At 32.2% G+C, this 18,361-nt stretch overlaps 1 protein-coding gene across 1 annotated transcript in view; it reads left to right on the top strand.

Annotated features, from left to right (window-relative positions):
• Positions 1–12,486: 12,486 nt before the first annotated feature.
• LOC142353884 (mitochondrial amidoxime-reducing component 1-like) overlaps positions 12,487–18,361 on the top strand; it is a 14,120-nt gene continuing 8,245 nt past the window's right edge. Inside the window, exon 1 of the mRNA XM_075406114.1 lies at positions 12,487–12,927. Coding sequence (XP_075262229.1) covers positions 12,831–12,927 — 97 coding nt within the window. The 5' untranslated portion in view covers positions 12,487–12,830. The remainder of the gene's footprint in view (positions 12,928–18,361) is intronic.

The following is an 18,361-nucleotide window of genomic DNA, read 5'->3' as shown; positions in this document are numbered from 1 at the left end:
TCTTGAATTAATGTAATATTTTTTTAACCAATCACAGATCGAATCTCTCTTTTATAAACAAAAATCAATATGCTGTAGCAGTAACAATTAATGATTGGTCTGAAAGACAATAATACAATGCGATTACTTTTACGGGCGCATAGATCAAAAGTTTTTGTTGTTATCTTAGATTAGGTTTCTTCTAGTTTTCTTTCTAATTTCAACGCATATCTTGTATGAAGTTTTGTCTATTGCTTGAAACTTTTTTTAAGACAAAAAACAACTTTGATTTTTTATGTTAACAACTAAACTAATAATTTAAAAGAAAGAAAGCCGGCTGAAAGTTTTTTAAACAACAATTGCTTTGCAGAACTTTAACGCATAGTACTCTAATTTAACAACAGAAAGCTCTGCCGACAAAAGCGAAAAAGATTTGTGTTGAATAAGTGATGATGTCACAACTTAATTAAACAAACTTCTTAATGTCATTAAAACCAATTTATTGTATCAAACCACCTAGGAAAAAAATTTACTCTTAACAAAAATTAATCAGCTCGTTCTGGACCACCTGTATTTAGGGGTGAATTATTGGCATTTTTTAGGAACATTTAGGTTCCAAAAAGAAATTAGAGTTACAATAAAGAACTACCGAGAATCCGGTTTTAAATTTTTCTTTGAAGATCATGAATTCTTACAATACAAAAATTGCTTTGGTTAAAATGAAAAAAGGAATAGCAAATAGCTTAGTTCATTAACAGTTTTTAATGCTTTTTTAGGGAAATATTATTTGTGACAAAAACCATGTCAATTCGAATCATTATTTCTGTACATCAGCTCCCTCGTCTTAATGTTGTCAACGACATCAATCAGACAACAATAAAATGCAAGGTTCCCAACTTCTGAAGAATAACACAAAACTACATAAACAATATGTCAATTTAAAGCACAATCTTGGAAAAAAATTTGTTTCTAATTGTCGGGAATTGTTAAAAAAAATTATATAAAATTGGGCTTGAAAAATTCAATTGAATTTGATGTCACGAAGGTTTTTTTACGACAACTTAACATTTAATTATGTTGCTATCAGTTCCCGGAGATAACTCATCCGAAAACATTGATACAAAAAAAATAATTTTACAGACTGTCCACAAAAAAGACTCCAACCAAACAATTCTGACTAAGAAAAACGACAATAAGATATTTCCAATACTATATCAGCTGGCGGGTTGATTTAAACTGCGTGTTAGGAAAAATGTCTGTTACCGCTAATATAAAGCTATTAACTTTTTTGCATGTCGTTACTGGCAGCAATAGAACAAAAACGAACCTTTTGGGTTGATTAGAAAAATCAGATATAAACTGAAGGAGTTTTCAGCTTAGTCAATATTTATAAAAAAAATTCGCAGCCATTTCAAGGCCATACAGCAGCAGTTCTTCATGTTTGATTTTTTCAATCGTTTGCTAGGAAACTTTGTATTACAATAACAAACTATCAATATATTTTTAAACTGAGAAAAAATAGTTTCAGATTATCAGAACATATGTGTAAATGCTGAATTCTATGGACGCACATTGGTGATCGACGATAACGGAAAAAAAGAAAATCTCGAACCGCTTCATCAGGACATATTTCAAATAAAATTTAGTTGGAATTAGAGCAGTTATCACGCGGACAGTAGTTTCTATCACATCCATAAAAGTGTTGCAATTTTAGAGGACGCGGATTACCGTCAAAAAATGTTTTGCATCAAAATAATAAAGCGGGCATCTGTTTCTCGAATGGTATAAACTTAATCAAAAAAAATTTTAAAAAATACGTTTTTGATCGCATGTTTCATAAAATCTTTTTTTCTGATAATCAGAAACATCACGATATGATTTCAAATAGAAACTTGAGTTTGTTTTTAGAAAACTACGGAAACTCTTGTCTTAAATTTTCTTCAGAAATTCATGAACTCCTTCAATACAAAAATTGCGTTGTCTAAAAATGACAAAAGAACAGCAAACAGGTTAGTGATTGAGCAATCGTTTTAAAAAACGCTTTTTTAGCGAAAGCTCTCAAATAAAAAAAAAACTATGTATACTTGAGTTGAAATTTCTGTACAACAGCTCTCCCCCTCTCCGCCTCCTCATTACACTGATGTGTCGATAAATTCACTCAGACAAGAATAACAAAAAGGGTATCAAGTCCTAACAAACACTACCTGAACAGTATTTCATAGTTTTTGATTCACACTTCCTGCAACAAAATTGTTTTGCTTCTGTAGTTTTGCTTAAACTGTCAAAAAACCTACATTAAAAGTGTCCTAAAATCCAAGGCTACAGACAATGGATTGGTTTGGAGATCGGTTTCAAGACGTCCGTCAATTTAAAACTTAAAATTAGCCCATGTACCCCAGTTTCAGCAGGGCTGTTTTTTCTAATCTATAAAGTGCAAACACAACAAAAAAATTTCGTTAAACGTTTACATTTGAAGAATCACTTTTTAAACCTATGACTGGTTTGGCCGTTAAATTACCAGTAGAATTATATTCTATAACTGTACTTTATCTATTGGAACACGTTCATGTAATTTTATCATCTCTCTAATTAATTTCTCCCTAATTTTGTTTTTTTTTTGTTATTTTCGGTCTTATATTGACAGCTTATTCCGTTTTCTCGAGAAATGTCTTATTACTGATTGGCACTCCATTTAGAATGAAACATATTTTCGAGAAAAAAACTGGACAGTTCAGCAGTTTTCTATCATCTCAAAGTTTTGCAAAACTTTGCACGACGTTTTGTTGGTTACTTGACTGTTTTTTTGCAATGCTTCAGCAAATCACAAAAATTGAAAACAAAATTTTTTTAATGAATAGCTCTGCAGGTAAAATTTTATCTCTTATTAGCAGAGCCCTTGCGCTATCAAGTTTTTTACGCATACGGCGAACCTTAAAACCCCAATTTGTTTGCTTATTAGGTTCTAGAATGAGGAAATTTGCAAGTATTGGACAGAAATTGCAGTAGTAATGAAATGTGACAGGACCAGTGATTTAAAAAATTTCATGCTTTTAAATGTACAAAGTGTCTAACTAAGTAGATTGATCTGATAGCAGTTGCCAGTTTTTCAACGTTTTGTTAAGCTCTGTGTCAAAACTCACTTGGTTGGCAATCATTAAGTCCAGATAACGACAACTGACCTTCGGTCTTACTAAATACCATTTTAATTAGTTATAATGAGCTTAGTCAATGCGATGCTGATCTTTTTGGGGAAAAACGATACCTTCGGTTTTATCTCTGTTCATAGTTGTTACAATCGGTTCCATGTAATTATTAGTGTTCTTGGAATCAGTGTTCTCTCGATTTTTGTTTGAAGTTCCTGATCCGTTATGGAGTGAGATAGATTACATTTGTTATCTGCGAAATAAAAAATTTTTCGCTTTTCATTTCTTCCTGGATATCATTAATATACAGTATAAAAATCAGCGGTCCAAAGACCGTTCCTTGAGTGACTCCACGGTTGTTTTTCGCCAAATCTGATTATATGATTCCGTCTTGGAAAAAGTCCTAGCATAATTTTCGGTTCCATATCAAACCCTTACGTTGCTATTTTTTAATAAAATTTCCTGGGAAGTTGAGTGAAAAGCTTTTGCTAGATATAAAAACACCTATAACTGTTTCATTTTGTTCTACAAGTTTCTTTATCGATTGGGTTACTGAAATGACAACGTCAGTTGACGATTTATTTATCGGAAAATTGTATTGATTTTTGTTTAATATCTTAGGTTCTTCTACATATTCTTCTGGACATTTGTTGGACATTTGTTGGACTAGTAGCCTTTCAAATGTTTTAGCAAGTGTTGGCGTCACCGAAATTGGTATGCAGTTCTCTCATTCAAGAGAATCACTTTTTTGTAGATTGGAGTTACATTCGTTAATTGCGAACTGTTAGTGTGGTGTTCCAATCAATATTTTACAGCATTTGAAAGACTATGGGGGTAGGAATCCAGTTTGTTCTGTGGTAGTTTGCCAATTACACCATATAATTTTTCTCATTATGAAACTAAATTGAAAATCTTCTTTGCTGTAAATAAGATTAGGTAGCTAAACATTTTCTCTCATCGGTTTGTATACACCTAATCTGGAAAACATCCAATAGCTTTCCCTAGTAATAAATTAATCTGCCATAGTAATGTAGGTTGGAAGTACACCTACCCCTACAAGAAATTTCAGCACCGAAAAACTGATTTTTTTTGGTGACGCCAAGTTTTTGTTTAAGTTTCACCGGTCAATTTAAAGCCAAGAGTCTCTCTCAGATTGGCGAAACCTAATAAAAGACCTGGTTTCACCAAAGGAAAAATCAGTTTTTCGGGGGGTTAGGTTTCTTGAAGGGGGCCACATTAACGTGGCAGATTACTACCTACTATCCCTCAAAAGTTGATGATTCGTACTTCTAACATCAAACTTTACTCTATTAAAAAATTGAACTTGTTGCAAATTTGTAGACTTTTTTGACATCTTATTTGACATCTTATCTGACCAATTTTTTTGACATCTTATCCATTTCCATCAACTAAGTCCGCCTTATTTTGATTTGCTATTTTAACTCATATTAAACAATTTAGTAATTTTGCATGGATAGTTTACAATTAAAACTCGACTATTTGTTAGTTTTATTCAAACTTCATAACCTCCAAATCATGTCCTTGGGCTGTCGTCAAAGCAATACTTAATTAATCCTAAGCGCTCTTTTGTAGAGTTAATTTGTCTTGAGAGCAATTTGCATCATGTTTCAAACTCTCTTAAAATGTCATTATTGGTATTCGAATTTGCTAGTGTAAAAATGTACTGAACACAATTGTCGTCTTTCCTTGAGATAAAAGCCGAAATGAAAATTACATCAGCTGACAATTCTGTTGAGATCGCTGAACAACTTCAAAAAAATTATTTCAAAACAATTAAAAATAAGAGCTTTTACTTTGTCGAAGAGTAATTTTGACATTCAGGTAATTATATTTTGACGTGTATTACATTTAATGGCTTCAATTAGTGCCTCTTTGTAAGAAAATTAAGAGGTTATTCATGTCACAAGCTTTTAAATAAACATCAAAATGTGCAAAAATAACACTCTGTCAGTTAATAAATAGCTCTATTCAAAAAATGGACGTTTTTTGCTTAAAAAAGGCCCAACAAAAAACCAATATATGCAGATTTGGCATTTTGAAAAGGTTTTCAGTCAATTAGCTTATTTTAATTCAAACACCTCTTCAACACGTCGCAACTTCAATTCATTTTTTCAAGATGCACGTCAATTTTCTCGACAATTACAGATTAAATGTCTATAAGATGCTTTTTGAGGCAAATTTATTTTTTGTCCAGAATAAAAAACTATATACATTTGCAGAGAACAAAATTTAATCAAAATTTTCCAGAAAACAGAAAATTACAAATCCTATATGATTACGAAATATATATCAAAAATAAAAAAAAAGGAAAACCATGAAGAAAGAAAGAGTATGTATAAAGATTGGAGATGACTAAATAAGTGTTTAAACTTGAGACTGGAATGTATTCCAAAATGACAGTTTAGTGACATGATAAAGTGTTCAAAATGAAGCATGCAACACAAAAAGTGTTTTTTCGTCTTTGATAACTAACTGATACCGAGGGGCTACGAATAAAAACAAGGGACTTTTTGCTTGCACTCAACACCGGCAAAAAACTCGCAAAAGTCTGCAGAACGAGAGAAAAGAGGTATAGATTGTATAACAGCACAAAATAATTTACATGAGTTAGGAAATCATTTATGGTTTTGTATCAATTGAACGAAAAATAACAGCTAAAAATTACCAAAATTCAATGCTCGCAAAACTTTGATTACTCTAAAAAGAGCACTTTTGCTCGTCCTTGGAAAAACTTGAGTTTTTCACTGAAGTTGTTTTCTGGATTTCCAAAAAACGTTGTGGTTGTTTGGTTTCAAAGGTCATGAGTTTTATACCATCTTGATTTTTTGCTGAGTCTCTCAAGGGCGATTCACCTTTTTCCTATGTACATCGTTGAAAATTCATCTTCAATCTTCGAATTTCTGGAAGCATTTTAAATGCGTAAAGTACTCCATTTTTCTTATTTTCATGTGTCAAATAAATGCGTCTCACCTGTTTTTCAATGGCAGCTCATTGGCGGCCAAGTTGATATTAATAGCTGTTTTGATGGATTTATGATTATACTTTTCAACAAAACTGAATAATTTTTGCCTACAATAGCCCATATAACGCGGGTATATTCTTTCCTCATTACTATTTTACTTGCTTTTTGGACGAACCAAAAAATTTCAGAAGTTTTGCTACCCTGTAAGTGCTTTCTCGTGATACATATTTAAGAGAAAACATTAAAATATGATAAAAGCATTAAGTAATTTTTTTTGGCTGGTACGTTATAACAAATTAAATATACGCGAAGTGTGGAGGTTGAAGAATTCATGTTTCAAATTTGTTCAATTTTGGCAATTTCAGACGTTTTTGATCCACTTTGGTCCTAGAAAAGAAATTAAACTTCTCTATTGTAAAGTTGTTTTAGTTGTTGAATGTGTGAAGTTGGAAGGTACTTTACTGTAAAAACAAAAGTCTCCGTTTTTGTATCTAATTTTTGTTCTCGCTTTTTAGACTTCATCCGGAAATGACATTTTTAAATAGGAGAAACAAATTCTTCTTTTAAATTGTGACACAAATTGTTTTCAAAAATAGTAACTTAAGTGGTAACTTTAACAACAGAACTTGTCTTTTAATGAAAGGTTGTTGATGAGCTGTTTGAGCTCCAGCTCCTTTTTATAAAGACCAATACAATTAATCTACTTAGTTTCATTCAATCCACTATTGTGGCAAGATTGTCCAGCTGCGATAACTGATTTACCTCTGGAATGGAAAAATTCTTAAGTCTCTTGGCAGTTTTCGAACTGTTTTCTTTAAATTGGCCTGCTCTGGTGCAATGCTGTTCAGTTTTGCACCAGTGCTGCTTCTGTTTGTACAGAAGCAAAACAAAAAATTTAAAAAATTTCTGCTGAAAAAAGTTATTAGAAGAGACTAGGTAAGGTTTTCAAAAAAAGAATTCTTATGAAACGGAATTTTTGAAGTTTTTAGCAAAAAGTTTTTTGACAAAAACACTTAAAATAAGTGTTAAATCTCGCATATACTATCCATGCACTGTAGAACAATATAAGTCAAGCATACTATCAATAATTGTTGGTTATTTTATCCTATTCGATCCAAAGCATTCTGCACTCAGGTGTTTCGACCTCTCAGCAGTCGTAATGTCACAAGTTTCTGTATTTTAATGAACCTCAATGAAATATATAAGTCACATGCAGCCCGTGAACTTAATGACGTCATTTGCAATTCTGTGAAATTGCAAACACATTTCGCATTCATTTTGCTCTTTTTGGCAAAACAAACAGCGATTGACACACCAGCCAGTCAGATGACCCTCAGAACTTTAACAAACAACGAATAATTTAAATGCCATTAACGTAAGACTCCCTAACACGTACCCTCCCCGGACTACACCTCCCAAACCGAATTCCGTCGATTTCAGAGGCCAAAATTATTGCGTTAAAGACTGGTTCGGGACTTAATCTTGTGGCGGGGGAGGGGGGGGGGGGGGGGGGGTTAATACACTCAGTGACGTTGACTTGTTAGACTACAGTCAGATGAGGGGTTGTTTACTTTCTGCTTACATGTCATGAATTTCAGATCAAATAACTTTTAAATTAAGAACGTATCAATTGGCCGAAAAGAGTCTTCAATTAATAACTCTTTAAATACTGAAATATTACATGAGTAGAATTCTGCTTACTGATCATGGAAAACAAACTTTGCCAAGCATTTGATTTCATATTTGATGTCTTCGCAAATCAAATAGAAAATTATACTTTAAAATCCATATCTTTCGCCAAATAATTCCTCAATAGGTCATTTACCGCAAAAGGAAATTCGAGATTATTCTCAAATAAAAAGAAGTTAAATCTTAAAGTTGAAGACATTAAACTTCGGCATTCAAGCTGATATTCGTCATTTTATTTTACTTTATTCGCTCTGCTTAATTTATTTTCTTTCTATTACTGTCAAATTTCGAAAAAAAACAACTGCGTTCTATTGAATGGCATTAGAGCTTACTTTTTATTTCTGCCATCAAAAAATTACAGGGTTTCAATTGAAAATAATATATAGTAATAGTATTTATAGTGTGTTAACTTGCGGCAAAGTTAAATTTTAACAAAAAAAAAACAAATATTATTGGAGACTGCAGACGGAATTTTTGTTTTGTAAAAATGAGACTTGTACATTCAACAGAATCGAGTTTACAAAACGTTGTTTTCTCAATTTCAGTTGGTGTTGGAATTGGGGCTGTAGGACTCACAGCTTTCTGTAAGTATTTCTTGTACATAATGAACGGAATCATAGAATGTCCCAAATATCAAAAATATGAAAAAAAAGAATTGACCCATTCAAAGATGTTAACTTATTAGTTAGATCAGATTATATTTTTCTTCATATTTGATTGGTTGTTTTAAAACCACAATGTTCACAGTCATGGATTAGACGACCACTGAGGAAGATTCCACGTGCTTCATCTCTTCTCACGTATTTTGAAAAACATTTACATCATTTGTTTTTTTTTGGTGTTTTTGGGCAGTCGAGGCAAAAGTTGTTGCGAATTGTAGTTCTTTTTTCACATCAATCCAATACGAGTCAGCGACCCTAACTTTAATCAATTTCGGGCTAATTTGTGGATTTTGTATAATTGCATAATTATCAATTAGTTCCCTAACTTGATCGTATATTTAATCTTTATTTTCAAAGGCTCTCCTCTTCTTGTGGTGGTTAGGTTAGGATTTTGTTTTGTTCAGATAATAACTGCGAAATTTGAGTAACCAAACGACCTAGGGAAAAAATTAGGGTAACTTTTTTTTCCGACCCCACTTGTGGGGGGTAGAACTATATACTCAAATGGGTTTTTTGTTCACACAATTTTGGCCGATCGGTATATTCATCGTAGACAAATGTTAGTGGTATCATTAAAATGCTCGTCCAGCGCAGAATTCGAATTAAAATAGATTTTTTTGAATTTCGATTTTTTTTTCGAGGAGTTATCGAGGTTTAAAATTTTGTGTGAACACGTGATATTTGTCATGACTTTGTTCACTTTTAGGGGAACTTTTTATCAATTTATGATTTTTTTCTATTAAAAAACTAATTCAAAATTGCATTTCACGCCACAAAATGAATCATTTTCGTGTTCATAATAGACGAAAGACGATAAAAAAAGACTAGTTCTTGTCTCATAGAAAAGTTTGCCAAAAAAAAAATTCGAATTCTAATTGATAGCTCTTTTTTTAGAAAACTTTCTCTTTTTTTCAAGTAACCTAGAGGCCATTCATTTCTCATATTGCGGCTCCGTTATTGACAAACATCATTTACATTCAGATGAAGGCCAATGAACAAAAAATTTGATTTGAAGGAATCGCTCATGTTTTTTTTTGGCTTCGACTCTGAGTTATCGCAACTTTAATTGAAATTTTGATCTTCTTTTTATTAGATTCTTTGTAGTCCTACGGCTCAAACTCGTTGACTAAAAGTGTCAATAGGTTTCGTAATGAGCATTAAGGGAACGCATCTAGTGCTTCAAACGGACAGCTAATGGCTGTTAAGACTTCGAAAATAAATTTCCGGAATTTTTTTCAACATTAACCAATCATTAACTTATCTGTGTAAACTTTAAGTCTGTCTGAGTAACTACAGGACCCCTTTCCTTCCTACTGCAGTCAAAATTAACCTGGTTAGCAGTTTTATCTTCTAATTATTGGTCATTTGACTTCAAAGCCACAAGGTTTCAAAAAAATTCAAAAATTTGGGATTTTTTTCGTATTATTGATACCTTTGAAATCTTATCACAATATCCTAACATTGATAGCCCTCATGATAGCCCTCATGACTTAGCAAAAACATTCAATTAATCATAGATAAAGTTTTCAGAGAAAGATATATGGTTTAAATGGCTTCGACACATTCGTATAGCACTTTTTTACTGAAATTTTGATTTGCCTAATCTTATTGTTGTTTTCATAGTCATAAGACCTACCGTGATGTCTTGTTGATTACCTATGCTTGACAAACATTCCTGTTCTCCCACTAAAGCATAACTGAGTGCATTCATTAACATCCGTTGAAAGCTATTGAATTTAATGACTGTCAAGACTTTAAAAGTAGTTTTTCGAAATTTTTCTTGAACATTAATCAATCATAAACATTTTTCGTGAACAGTAAGTCAGTCTCAGTAATGTCAAGACAATTTTGCTTTCTACTTCAGTCAATTTTGATCTAGTTAGCGGTTTTATCTTCTAACTATTAGTTTTATGACTTCGATGCACGAGTTTTCATAATTTTTTTTAAAATTTTTGGATCTTTTTGAAATGTTATCTTATTATCTGAATTTTGACAGCTCCCATTGGCTTAAAACAAAATTTCATTAGATCGTGGATAACATTACATGTTCAGAGAAAAGCTTATGGTTTAAATGGCCCCGACACTTTCTTCTCACAGTTTTCTACTGAATAATTGGACTTTGCCTGTATTTGTTGTTGTTTTCATATTCAGTGACTTGTTGTAATGTCTTACATATGACTTTTGAATGCCAAACATTGTTGTCGTCACATCAAGGCCTAGTTTAGCGTTTTTATTGGCTTGCGTTGAAATCAATTGAAATTAATGGCGTTGATACTACGGTTTTTCCCAAAAATTTTGTGGTAACGTATTTGTTCATATTTGTTGATTTTTTGAAATCAATTTGCTAAAGAAAAGAACTTTTTTGTTGTTCATCAAATGATTGAAATTAGAAAAATTTTTACTGAAAATCTGTCTAACTGAAAATGGCTTTTCGCTCGACACTTTTCTCGCTCATTTTTTTTAATTCGCTGTTTTTGCCTGTTTTTTTATGTAGCCGTAAAATGCTGACCAGTATCATAAACTTCTGATTAAAACATGAATAAAAAAGTAACCGGAGTCAGTCAGTTTATAGCGAATAGTCATAAACTTTCTGATTTACAAAGTTTTCGAAAATTTTTCAAACTTTTCAGTTTTTGTTGTTCTTTTCTTCAACTTGAAACTTATTGTCATCACTGAAAGGTCCCATCCAATTCATTGTTTTTCGAAAATTGACAAATCTACTAATATTTTGCCGTAACTGATGTTTTGTTTGTTGGACAATATGCGTTTTCTTAAAAGTTTTGAGAGCCGTATATTTGTTTCTTTTTCTCTTCTTTTAGCACATTCGGGTAATAACAGATCCCAAAGAAATTCAAATGCGACCCAAATGAACTTATTAGTTTTTTCAGTATAATTTTAGATGAATTAGTGTAAACAAAAACTGAAATAAAAATAAATTTTATTCAGATAATAGCTAATGATTTTAATGACTTCAAAAATTTGTGTTTTCGCAAATTGTTTGTAATTTTTTGAGTTCATCTGTATCGTTAGTCCGTTTCCATGGCTTAGTCTAAACAAAGACAGCTCCCATTGCTTTCATAATGACTTTTACTAATTTTACCCTGAATTATTTTGTTATAAGCTAATGATTTTTAAGATTTTTGAAATTATTTGGTTTAAAATTTTTTGAATTTTGCCTTAATATTTCTTCTCTTTGTCGACTTGTTGCCTAGTCTCATTATGGAAAGTTTTCATCTGCTGTATAGTTCTACTATCCATGCACTGTAGAACAATTTAAGTCAAGCATACTATCAATAATTGTTGGTTATTTTATCCTATTCGATCTAAAGCACTCTGCACTCAGGTTTTTCGACCTCTCAGCAGTCGTAATGTCACAAGTTTCTGTATTTTAATGAACCTCAATGAAATATATAAGTCACATGCAGCCCGTGAACTTAATGACGTCATTTGCAATTCTGTGAAATTGCAAACACATTTCGCATTCATTTTGCTCTTTTTGGCAAAACAAAGAGCGATTGACACACCAGCCAGTCAGATGACCCTCAGAACTTTAACAAACAACGAATAATTTAAATGCCATTAACGTAAGACTCCCTAACACGTACCCTCCCCGGACTACACCTCCCAAACCGAATTCCGTCGATTTCAGAGGCCAAAATTATTGCGTTAAAGACTGGTTCGGGACTTAATCTTGTGGCGGGGGAGGGGGGGGGTTAATACACTCAGTGACGTTGACTTGTTAGACTACAGTCAGATGAGGGGTTGTTTACTTTCTGCTTACATGTCATGAATTTCAGATCAAATAACTTTTAAATTAAGAACGTATCAATTGGCCGAAAAGAGTCTTCAATTAATAACTCTTTAAATACTGAAATATTACATGAGTAGAATTCTGCTTACTGATCATGGAAAACAAACTTTGCCAAGCATTTGATTTCATATTTGATGTCTTCGCAAATCAAATAGAAAATTATACTTTAAAATCCATATCTTTCGCCAAATAATTCCTCAATAGGTCATTTACCGCAAAAGGAAATTCGAGATTATTCTCAAATAAAAAGAAGTTAAATCTTAAAGTTGAAGACATTAAACTTCGGCATTCAAGCTGATATTCGTCATTTTATTTTACTTTATTCGCTCTGCTTAATTTATTTTCTTTCTATTACTGTCAAATTTCGAAAAAAAACAACTGCGTTCTATTGAATGGCATTAGAGCTTACTTTTTATTTCTGCCATCAAAAAATTACAGGGTTTCAATTGAAAATAATATATAGTAATAGTATTTATAGTGTGTTAACTTGCGGCAAAGTTAAATTTTAACAAAAAAAAACAAATATTATTGGAGACTGCAGACGGAATTTTTGTTTTGTAAAAATGAGACTTGTACATTCAACAGAATCGAGTTTACAAAACGTTGTTTTCTCAATTTCAGTTGGTGTTGGAATTGGGGCTGTAGGACTCACAGCTTTCTGTAAGTATTTCTTGTACATAATGAACGGAATCATAGAATGTCCCAAATATCAAAAATATGAAAAAAAAGAATTGACCCATTCAAAGATGTTAACTTATTAGTTAGATCAGATTATATTTTTCTTCATATTTGATTGGTTGTTTTAAAACCACAATGTTCACAGTCATGGATTAGACGACCACTGAGGAAGATTCCACGTGCTTCATCTCTTCTCACGTATTTTGAAAAACATTTACATCATTTGTTTTTTTTTGGTGTTTTTGGGCAGTCGAGGCAAAAGTTGTTGCGAATTGTAGTTCTTTTTTCACATCAATCCAATACGAGTCAGCGACCCTAACTTTAATCAATTTCGGGCTAATTTGTGGATTTTGTATAATTGCATAATTATCAATTAGTTCCCTAACTTGATCGTATATTTAACCTTTATTTTCAAAGGCTCTCCTCTTCTTGTGGTGGTTAGGTTAGGATTTTGTTTTGTTCAGATAATAACTGCGAAATTTGAGTAACCAAACGACCTAGGGAAAAAATTAGGGTAACTTTTTGTTCCGACCCCACTTGTGGGGGGTAGAACTATATACTCAAATGGGTTTTTTGTTCACACAATTTTGGCCGATCGGTATATTCATCGTAGACAAATGTTAGTGGTATCATTAAAATGCTCGTCCAGCGCAGAATTCGAATTAAAATAGATTTTTTTGAATTTCGATTTTTTTTTTCGAGGAGTTATCGAGGTTTAAAGTTTTGTGTGAACACGTGATATTTGTCATGACTTTGTTCACTTTTAGGGGAACTTTTAATCAATTTATGATTTTTTTCTATTAAAAAACTAATTCAAAATTGCATTTCACGCCACAAAATGAATCATTTTCGTGTTCATAATAGACGAAAGACGATAAAAAAAGACTAGTTCTTGTCTCATAGAAAAGTTTGCCAAAAAAAAAATTCGCATTCTAATTGATAGCTCTTTTTTTAGAAAACTTTCTCTTTTTTTCAAGTAACCTAGAGGCCATTCATTTCTCATATTGCGGCTCCGTTATTGACAAACATCATTTACATTCAGATGAAGGCCAATGAACAAAAAATTTGATTTGAAGGAATCGCTCATGTTTTTTTTTGGCTTCGACTCTGAGTTATCGCAACTTTAATTGAAATTTTGATCTTCTTTTTATTAGATTCTTTGTAGTCCTACGGCTCAAACTCGTTGACTAAAAGTGTCAATAGGTTTCGTAATGAGCATTAAGGGAACGCATCTAGTGCTTCAAACGGACAGCTAATGGCTGTTAAGACTTCGAAAATAAATTTCCGGATTTTTTTTCAACATTAACCAATCATTAACTTATCTGTGTAAACTTTAAGTCAGTCTGAGTAACTACAGGACCCCTTTCCTTCCTACTGCAGCCAAAATTAACCTGGTTAGCAGTTTTATCTTCTAATTATTGGTCATTTGACTTCAAAGCCACAAGGTTTCAAAAAAATTCAAAAATTTGGGATTTTTTTCGTATTATTGATACCTTTGAAATCTTATCACAATATCCTAACATTGATAGCTCCCATGACTTAGCAAAAACATTCAATTAATCATAGATAAAGTTTTCAGAGAAAGATATATGGTTTAAATGGCTTCGACACATTCGTATAGCACTTTTTTACTGAAATTTTGACTTTGCCTAATCTTATTGTTGTTTTCATAGTCATAAGACCTACCGTGATGTCTTGTTGATTACCTATGCTTGACAAACATTCCTGTTCTCCCACTAAAGCATAACTGAGTGCATTCATTAACATCCGTTGAAAGCTATTGAATTTAATGACTGTCAAGACTTTAAAAGTAGTTTTTCGAAATTTTTCTTGAACATTAATCAATCATAAACATTTTTCGTGAACAGTAAGTCAGTCTCAGTAATGTCAAGACAATTTTGCTTTCTACTTCAGTCAATTTTGATCTAGTTAGCGGTTTTATCTTCTAACTATTAGTTTTATGACTTCGATGCACGAGTTTTCATAATTTTTTTTAAAATTTTTGGATCTTTTTGAAATGTTATCTTATTATCTGAATTTTGACAGCTCCCATTGGCTTAAAACAAAATTTCATTAGATCGTGGATAACATTACATGTTCAGAGAAAAGCTTATGGTTTAAATGGCCCCGACACTTTCTTCTCACAGTTTTCTACTGAATAATTGGACTTTGCCTGTATTTGTTGTTGTTTTCATTTTCAGTGACTTGTTGTAATGTCTTACAAATGACTTTTGAATGCCAAACATTGTTGTCGTCACATCAAGGCCTAGTTTAGCGTTTTTATTGGCTTGCGTTGAAATCAATTGAAATTAATGGCGTTGATACTACGGTTTTTCCCAAAAATTTTGTGGTAACGTATTTGTTCATATTTGTTGATTTTTTGAAATCAATTTGCTAAAGAAAAGAACTTTTTTGTTGTTCATCAAATGATTGAAATTAGAAAAATTTTTACTGAAAATCTGTCTAACTGAAAATGGCTTTTCGCTCGACACTTTTCTCGCTCATTTTTTTTTAATTCGCTGTTTTTGCCTGTTTTATTATGTAGCCGTAAAATGCTGACCAGTATCATAAACTTCTGATTAAAACATGAATAAAAAAGTAACCGGAGTCAGTCAGTTTATAGCGAATAGTCATAAACTTTCTGATTTACAAAGTTTTCGAAAATTTTTCAAACTTTTCAGTTTTTGTTGTTCTTTTCTTCAACTTGAAACTTATTGTCATCACTGAAAGGTCCCATCCAATTCATTGTTTTTCGAAAATTGACAAATCTACTAATATTTTGCCGTAACTGATGTTTTGTTTGTTGGACAATATGCGTTTTCTTAAAAGTTTTGAGAGCCGTATATTTGTTTCTTTTTCTCTTCTTTTAGCACATTCGGGTAATAACAAATCCCAAAGAAATTCAAATGCGACCCAAATGAACTTATTTGTTTTTTCAGTATAATTTTAGATGAATTAGTATAAACAAAAACTGAAATAAAAATAAATTTTATTCAGATAATAGCTAATGATTTTAATGATTTCAAAAATTTGTGTTTTCGCAAATTGTTTGTAATTTTTTGAGTTCATCTGTATCGTTAGTCCGTTTCCATGGCTTAGTCTAAACAAAGACAGCTCCCATTGCTTTCATAATGACTTTTACTAATTTTACCCTGAATTATTTTGTTATAAGCTAATGATTTTTAAGATTTTTGAAATTATTTGGTTTAAAATTTTTTGAATTTTGCCTTATTATTTCTTCTCTTTGTCGACTTGTTGCCTAGTCTCATTATGGAAAGTTTTCATCTGCTGTATAGTTAGGAAATATTAACTTTGTGTAGCTAGGGTTTTATCTGATTGCATTTTGACGTTGTTACTAGGTGCTTTTAAATTTAGATATTGAGTTTTTGCCTTGAAATTTTTGTTTTTGCTTATTTTGTTGTTTGTTTTTTTTTCTCTTAGTCTTTTTAATGGTGGAACTCGTGAGTGTTATAATGGGGCATTATTTAGTTCATTAAGTAGTTAGGTTTTGTAACGATTTTTTTATTTCAAACATCTGGTTTTGTTATCTCTTCATTTCGTTGACTATTAAGTCAAAAATGTAGATGAGCTCGGGTCGGAACATACGAACGCACATTAACGAGCCTTGTTGTTGTTTTTATCAAAGGGAACCATAAGTTGAGGATAATGAACACTAACTCATGTATATTTAATATAATGACTTTAAAAAAATAAAAATAACACAATGTTTCAAACAGATTGAAAACTGGCTTTGGTCTAGCACTAATAAAACGTTTCAACTTTTTCTAAGGAGTACATCAATTTGATTAGTGATCCGGATTAAAATCATGACTGAAATTTTTCATTACTGCCGAATTGTGGAAATTTTTAATACTTATATTTTGTGCTCTTCGATTCGTTTAGTGCTCAAAACAAGATAAATCAAATATATATTAACAACACTTGTACGCTAAATGTTAACTTTGATTTTAAAACTCTTTGAATTGAATTATAATTCGAGTTTCTTAGAAAAAATGGAAATTTTACTGGAAGCGCCATCTAATTTCAGAAGTAATGTTTACCTAGTTACAGTTGGCATTGTCATTGTGACTTTTGTGGTCATTTTCTTCTGTAGGTATCCAAACAACATAAAGTTTCAAAAGCGTTCAAAAATTTTCTTTTTTGGAAAAAAAATCTTACTAGACCCGTTCTGTTTCTTTCCGATGCGCTTTCAAGATTTTGAAACTATACAATTTATTGTTATACAATATGTGAAAATTACTCGCAATTTGTTAAATACAGCATTTTTTCGGGATTTTTTACATAAATAAATTGCCCAAGTGTGACAGATTTAGTTTTTCTTTTCTGAAACAGCTTTGTTTTGTAGAATGTGAATGAAATTTGGTGGAATTCTTATAAAAAGTTATCTAACTTTTAGTTTTACTTTTGTTAAGACTTTCAAGCTCCCTCCCATCATTGTTATGTACAAATATTTGAGTTGTTCAGAGGTACTTAGATGTGTACCCAAATCTGTTTCTTGAAAGTCAGTGTCTAAAGACTCTTTACAAAAAAACTCATTATCAGGTTCTAGCGAAAAACTCTGACGTCTCCGTCATTTGAGGAGCAGTTAATAAAATGGGCCTAAGAATTACGCAGTCCAGATCTGCACTCCACTGAACAAAAATCTGGCGAAATGCTTCGACAAAAAAAAGATGAGAAGTCACTTCGGTCTGATGTGGTTTTATCTGAAGTAGTTTTGAGTACATGCAAATAAAGCAAAATTGGAACATGGAAGTCAGACTAGAAAGAGAGAGCGAGAGAGAGAGAGAGAGAGAGAGAGAGAGAGAGAGAGAGCGAGAGAGAGAGAGAGAGAGAGAGAGAGAGAGAGAGAGAGAGAGAGAGAGAGAGAGAGAGAGAGAGAGAGAGCAAGAGAAAGAGAGAGAGAAAGAGAGAAAGAGAGGGAGAGAGAAAGAGAGTGTGTGTCAGACGGAGAAAGATATAGAGAGAGATTGTGTGTGTGAGAGAGAGACAGTGTGTGTGCGTGTGAGAGAGAGCGGCGAGAGAGAGAGAGAGAGAGAGAAATGGAGACAGAAAGTGTGTGTTTGTGAGAGAGAGAGTGTGTGTGTGAGAGAGAGAGTGTGCATGTGAGAGAGAGAGAATAAGAGAGAGAAGAGAGAGTGTGTGAGAGAAAGAATGAGAGAAAGAGTGTGTGTGTGTGTGTGAGAGAGAGAGAGATAGTTTCAAATTGAAACGTGACACAGAAACATGAAAGTCTCAAATTTAAGGAAATCACTTTACTAAAATCAATATGAAAAGAGGGATCAGCCGGAACGCATAAAATCTGGCCTGTGTCTACTTTTTATACAAATAAATTGCAAGACTTTTTGAAAAACAGTTTTTTAAAGGACTGCTATAATAAAAAAGACTTTAAGAATAA

This window comes from Convolutriloba macropyga, chromosome 15 (assembly GCF_964194025.1).
Source record: "Convolutriloba macropyga chromosome 15, txConMacr16.3, whole genome shotgun sequence".
NCBI classification, from domain to species: Eukaryota; Metazoa; Xenacoelomorpha; order Acoela; family Convolutidae; genus Convolutriloba; species Convolutriloba macropyga.
Note: the sequence above shows the minus strand (reverse complement) of the source record. Positions and strands in the feature narration are given on the sequence as shown.